The sequence below is a fragment of the Taudactylus pleione genome, unplaced genomic scaffold (assembly GCF_031769625.1).
Source record: "Taudactylus pleione unplaced genomic scaffold, aTauple2 ptg000010l, whole genome shotgun sequence".
NCBI lineage: Eukaryota > Metazoa > Chordata > Amphibia > Anura > Myobatrachidae > Taudactylus > Taudactylus pleione.
The window spans coordinates 8,192,524-8,199,764 of NW_028284413.1; the positions used below are offsets into that span (position 1 = coordinate 8,192,524).

The window sequence follows — 7,241 nt, forward strand, 5'->3', positions numbered from 1 at the left end:
GCCTATTTATTTAAGCATTGATCATTGATATACTGTAGACAGCAAAGTCAACGCTTCGACCGTAAACAAATCTTCATCAGGAAGGCCAAACATACATCATAACAGCAATGATAAACCAATGGTGAGAATTTTAAAGTAGGTAAGTGTACATTATATATTGCATGGTCTGAGCAATGTGTTACCCTCATTGCACGCGTTGCCGAAATCCGGGCAGCAGTCTTTGTTTGCAGTGCAGTACTCATCACAGTAGCAGTCGATTCTTCTACATGCGCTGTTCACTCCTTTACAACACACCGCAGGTGGTGTAGTACAGCGCCCTAAGCAGAATAAACACAAGTTACTTGTTGAGGTGACTCATATACAGACATTTTTAGCAATCCGTTTTAAAATATGTCTTTCCTCATTTAAGAACACTATTGAAAAATATACATGTAAATGTTATCTTAACGCTCTTCACCGAGACTTTTTTTTTATATAGAATCACCATTTGTAAATTCAGGGCAACAGTGACATCAGTAGATTGCTGAATGCTCTGAGACTTACAGCCATGGCCAAAAGTTTTGAGAATGACACAAATATTGGTTTTCACAAAGTTTGCTGCTTCAGTGTTTTTAGACCTTTTTATCAGATGTTACTATGGTACTGAATACTGAAGTAAAATTACAAGCATTTCATAAGTGTCAAAGGCTTTTATTGACAATTACATTAAGTTTATGCAAAGAGTCAATATCTGCAGTGCTGACCCTTCTTTTTCAAGACCTCTACAATTCGCCCTGGCATGCTGTCAATCAACTTCTGGGCCACATACTGACTGATGGCCTCCCATTCTTGCGTAACCAATGCTTGGAGTTTCACAGAATTTGTGGGTTTTTGTTTGTCCATCCGCCTTTTGAAGATTGACCACAAGTTTTCAATGGGATTAAGGTCTGGGGAGTTTCCCGGCCATGGACCGAAAATTTCAATGTTTTGTTCCACGAGCCACTTAGTTATCACTTTTGCCTTATGGCAAGGTGCTCCATCATGCTGGAAAAGGCATTGTTCATCACCAAACTGTTCTTGGATGGTTGGGAGAAGTTGCTCTTGGAGGATGTTTTGGTACCATTCTTTATTCATGGTTGTGTTCTTAGGCAAAACTGTGAGTGATCCCACTCCCTTGGCTGAGAAGCAACCACGTATATGAATGGTCTCAGGATGCTTTACTGTTATTATAAGCCAAATGAATTGTGCTTTTAAAAGTTTGTAAGTATGCTATATAAGAGCCAGTACCATAACATGCAGAAAAAGAGCAGAGGTAATGTAATGGAGCATCATAAAAGGTTATTTATTTGTAACCTTTATCTTCTTTTGAAGTGTATTCTCTCTTTCATAATTTTGCTGTTCCGATTTAATAATGGTCTATTAGTTCTCAATATTTGTCATGTTCTATAACTATGTCCACTAGATGTTGACGATGCTTCTCTTTTTCAATTACATGTTTTCTATTTCTGTGTTTTTTATGTTCTTTTTTCCTTTTTTGTCTGTGTTTATTTTTCTTAGTTTTTTTATTTCCCAATTGTTTTGTGTTTGTGTTGAGGGCCCTGGTGCAGTGTATGGTCTATTTCTGCTCACTATTAGATGTGAAATATGTATAATTTTTCAGATTTATATCCTGTCTAATTTGAATTATGTCGGAACTTAAATTATGTTCCTGGAATGTGGGGGGGAATTAATTCTCCTGTGAAACCGAAGAAAATACTTTTGTATCTTAAAAAAATGCAAATAGATATAGCATTACTGCAGGAGACGCACCTGACAGATAGCAATGCTGTTAAATTGTCTTCACTTGGTTTCACATTGGTGGCGCATGCCTCTTACAACTCCAAAGCCAGAGGGGTAGCGATACTGGTCAGGAAAGATTTATCTCCCCAGGATCAATCTAATATAGTCGACCCTGAAGGCCGATATGTTATTAGCAATTTATCTATTTTGTCTGAGACTCTGGTGCTTTGTAACATTTATGCTCCCACAGTTTATTCTAAAATTTTCTTCCGGGGATTGTTGGCAAAGCTATACCCATTCACTGATTTGCAGTTATTGGTGGGCGGGGATTTTAATTTAACGATACTACCTGCTATGGATAAATCTCATAACCCTAAACGGATTCCCACTCCTCCGAAATTAGGTTTACAATTTTTTATTTCTCAATTGGGTTTAGTGGATAGTTGGAGAATGCATCATCCTACTGATAGGGACTTCACGTGCATGTCAGCAGCAGGTACTTTGTCCCGTATCAACTATATTATGCCGACCAAATTTTTATTTTCTAAAGTATTAGATACAGGGATTGCACCTATATGTTTATCTGATCATGCACTTATATGGTGCACTATTGCAACATCAGTAGATGTGGGATCTTGTCGCCAGTGGCGCTTCCCATCATACCTTTCTTCCTCCATAAAATTCCGGAATATGATAGAAGCGAAGTGGCAGGAATATGTTCATGATAACCGGGAACATGTTTCTGACCCTTTATTGTTTTGGCAGACGGCAAAGTCTGTTTTGCGTGGAGAAATTATTTCTTATGTTTCCAAATTTAGGAAAGATATTTCAGCTTTATATCTGCAATCCCAGGAAAGATTAACTGCCGCTTATGTAAATTTTAAATCTTCCCCATCCCCTATTAATAAAGATGCTTATATATACAGGCAAGGATTCAGTTTTAAGAGGTGTTGGCACAACAGTCGACTCGACATACCTTCTCTAATAATTATCAATTTTATAAGCATGGGAACAAATCGGGTCGACTTTTGTCTAATTTAATGAGGTCCACACGCTCTTCCACTGTAGTCTCTGCTTTGAAAAAGCCGGATGGTACTCTAATTTATAAAGGGAAAGATATAAATGAAGCTTTTAGAGACTTCTATGTCTCTCTTTACTCACAAGGTCCTATTGATGAACTCCAAAAAGCTACTTTTTGGACAGATATTTCCACTCCTCGTATTTCTGAAGAACAGGCTGAGTCCTTGCTTGCCCCTATTACTAAGGAAGAAATTCTTAAGACTATTGTGGGATTGAAGCCTCTTAAGGCCCCGAGGCCGGACGGTCTTTCTGGAGAATTCTAAAAATTATTAGCTAATAGAGTAAGTGACACATTGTGTTTGGTCTTCAACTCCATCTTGAAAGAGCGCAGATTACCCTTATATTTTAACTCTGCAGTTGTCAGAGTTCTGGCCAAAGCCAATCGAGATCCGGAGGATCCGGGATCATATCGCCCAATATCACTGCTGGATGTCGACTACAAATTGTTAACTAAAATCTTGTCGGATCGTTTGAAATACATTTTACCTACTATTGTTTCCAATGACCAGACAGGATTTATCATGGGTCGCCATTCGGTAGTTAATATTCGGAAAGTGCTGGCAGCCTTTCAGGCTCTTGGTTTCTCAGGTGGTCCTAGGTCTCAGGCTATAATTTCTATGGATGCCGAAAAGGCTTTTGACCTTGTCACTTGGGACCACCTGTTTGAAACATTGAAGAGATTTGGATTCCCTGATGAGTTTGTGTCAATATTACAAACTTTGTATCGTGAACCACTCACGCAGGTTTCTACAAATGGTTACTTGTCTACCCCTTTTGAAGTTTAGAAAGGCACTCGACAAGGTTGTCCTTTCTCACCCCTGTTATTTGCACTGGCCATGAAGCCTCTTGCGATAGCCCTTGCCAGCATGAGGGATTTTTGGGGATTTCTATTGGAAACGTAATGCTGAAGATTTGTCTCTTTGCGGATGACATGCTCTTGTTTGTGTCAGATCTCACAAACTCTGTCCCTGCTATTTTGGAATTACTGTCGCGATTTGGTTCTTTTGCTGGGTATAAGATTAACCTACATAAATCGGAGGTCCTTTATATGCATGATTCAGGGTCCCAGTCTTTGTCTCTTTCTGCTATATACTTGGATAATTTCCGACTGGCTCAGCAAGCTATTAAGTATCTCGGAATCTATATCCCGGCTAATATCTCTAAGTTGTATATGGTTAATTTCACCCCAGTGATAGCTGACATAACTAAAATATTGGACATTTGGCGACACCTTCCATTATCTCTCCTGGGCAGAGTTGCATTGTTGAAATCTGTCATATTTCCTAAACTGGCCTATCCTATACAAATGTTGCCAATACGATTAACCCGTTTTGATATTACTCAAATTACTCGCCTATTTTTTAAGTTTTTATGGAGGGGTGGGAAACCACGTATATCTAGAGCTAAGATGTATTTGGGGAAATCTAATGGTGGATTAGCTGTTCCGCATGTCTCTGCATTCACTAATGCAGTAATTTTTCGATATATATGCGATTGGTTGACCGGTTGTGAAACATATACCCATAAATCCCTGGAGGAAGAAATAGCTTATCCCTATTCTTTGTCTGCTCTACTTCATACTCCCAGATCACATCTCCCACCATTGATGCAAAATAATATTCTATTTTTTGACACTTACCTAGTTTGGTTACAAATAAACCGAAAGCTTCACAGGCGCCACACTGTATCTCAGTATAATACGTTCTGGGGTAATCCTATGTTTATTCCTGGCCTAGAATACGCTGAATACCTGGTCTGGAGGGTGAGGGGTATCGCTGCCATTCATGATGTGTTTGATCCAGGGGGTCAAATGTATTCTTTTCAAGATTTGAAGTCTAAATTTTTTCTTAATAATAGAGACTTATGTTTCTGCAACTTTGTCACTTTATACAATCTTTACCCCCTCCTATGTTGAGGGAGGAAGATGATGATATTTTACGGCCCTTATTTATTTGTACAATACTGGGTATTACAAAACACGATTGTTATACCCCTACTTGCTTCCCGCGACAGCTGAGGCTCTATGGAGAGTTGCATCCAAAATTGGTCCTCAGAAATACCACAAGTAGACTCCCCCAATGTGTTATTAAAGCATACTGAGAAGACTTTAAGAGTTCTACATTCAGCTATTTGGCAGGAAGTGCATATTCGGACCATTCATAGGGCATATATGTCCCAGAGTCAGAGGAAACATGTTGTCGAGGAGAAGTCAGGCTGCTGCCCGAAGTGTAAGTTCTCACGAGCTACTTTCTTCCATAATATGTGGGAATGTGGGAAAAATTAGAAAATTTTGGGATAAGATTATGGTATTTCTAAACAATATATGCGCCTTACATCTTATGAAGGACCCCTTGGCTATGTTATGCGCTAATTTTATAAATTGGGACCTGCAAGGTCGTAAGATGGAATTATTACCCTTTCTTACGGTGGTGGTAACTGTGGCGAAGAAAGCTATCCTCCGTAACTGGACAGTTTCCACAACACCATCTCTTCAAGCAGTTAAAACCATATTGCTACAAATACTTTATTTTGATAGAAGAGCAAAATTATACCTGATGTTGAGAAGGGGGTGGTTTGCTTTTACGCTAAATGGGGTATATATATCGACTCCCTGGATTCTGATGTTAGAACTCATATAATGAGATAATTTGAGACTACGAATTGGTCTCTACTTCGTAATTTGGAGTGATGTTGTATATTTAGATCTCTAAATCCTATATTTACAGGTCAAGGGATAAGATTCTTTGTCTCTTGTAGAGAAACAACGTTATTTCCTCCAGTGTAGGAGTATCCGATCAATGGAAAGGGAACAAGCTGCACCAGGGTTCGGGGGGGGGGAGGGGGGTGTATGTGTTTATTGTATTTTATTTTACTTTATACATATATAATTTTGTTTTTGTTTTCTGATATTATGGTTTTATTTGAATTATATATTCTTTCTCTGTGCTTATGTTTAACAATAATTTTTGACTTGCTATATCCTACAGACAACATGTATTTGCTTGATGTTGCACTTGAATTGTATTTGCTTACACAGATTGCAGTTCTGTATATATGTGTATATGGGTTTATGTAATATATCTGTATGTTTGTATAGATATACATGTACATGTATGTTTGCACTTGTGAGTATATAAAATAAAAATAAAAAATTGTTTTTGAAAAAAAAAAGGTTATTTATTATGCAAAATGTCATTTATTATGTGAACAGTATGATTTCATATCCATGTCATTTATGAAGATTCTACTTTCTGTACCATATTTGGTCAATTCATAAAAAACATCCTCAGGATTAGTGTAACACATCTATTGATGGCTGTATAATGTCAACATCACATATTTAACTACTCACGTATAATTGTATCTATGTATATGAAACGCACAGCTGTTATCATATTTACTAAAGCAAATAGTATTTGACCAACAAGTCATTTACAGTATAACTGGGTGCAACACTGCACATCAGATCTAGGGTCAATGCAGCGGTGTTTAAATAATTAAATAATTGCTTATTTTGGTTGTTCCAATGTACTCGATGATGCAAAAGTGGAAATAGTATGTCGACATGCTGCATAATGGCACACTTTCTACATATCCTTTTCCTTATATTGACATTTTCCAGATTTGTCCCAAATTACTGCTCATACAACTCTCAGGTGACATAAGTGCTGTCTTTACGTCAAACGCAATTTTATTCCTGTCTCTATCAAGATAGGACATTGGCTTGGGCAACCACCAGCTAACAATTTGCTTTGTAAATCACAGTAATCATTTATTAACTAGACGCTAAATATTGACTATGAAGTGCTAATATATGAAGTCCTGAAACAATGTTCAGTATCCTCTCTTACCTGTAAACTGGCTCTGCACCACACAGATAAAACCAAAGATTAGGAGGAGTGTTAGTCCCATGTCATACAGAGACGCCTGAACAGGTGTGAGAAAGATTGTCCCTTGCACTATGAAGTCAAGCTTGATTCACGGTCCTCTAGGAAACTTCACGCATCACAGGTAGATAATGAGCGAGTATCATGTGACATCCTTTTTACATCTGGAATGAAGCGCTGGAGGGATTTTTCACAAATGACAATAAGATAAGCCTCCACCCATCTCCTGTAATGTGTAGTATAGCAGTAAACAAAAAACTCTCATGAATGGTTGGGTCACTGTATCCTGCAGCACAAAATGCAGTTATCTGTCAATATTTAGTAAATTGTGTGTCATATGTGGCATCTTTGTGCAACTTAGAGTACACTGGACTGGAAACATCTTTAGTTAAAGCATGAAGTTACCCATGTACTTTTTCTTCACTTCTAACATCATAATATATATTCAACAGCATATAAATAAGTGTACCGCAAAAAGTAATCATAAACAAACTTGCACTAAGCCTAAAGGGGTTT

At 37.8% G+C, this 7,241-nt stretch overlaps 1 protein-coding gene across 1 annotated transcript in view; it reads right to left on the reverse strand.

Moving 5' to 3' along the window:
- LOC148542668 (uncharacterized) overlaps positions 1 to 6,949 on the reverse strand; it is a 67,342-nt gene extending 60,393 nt beyond the window's left edge. The window contains exons 1-2 of the mRNA XM_088467640.1: positions 6,690 to 6,949; positions 183 to 317 (exon numbers count right to left, since the gene is read on the reverse strand). Coding sequence (XP_088323766.1) covers positions 183 to 317; positions 6,690 to 6,750 — 196 coding nt within the window. The 5' untranslated portion in view covers positions 6,751 to 6,949. The remainder of the gene's footprint in view (positions 1 to 182; positions 318 to 6,689) is intronic.
- Between the last annotated feature and the right edge of the window lie 292 nt (positions 6,950 to 7,241).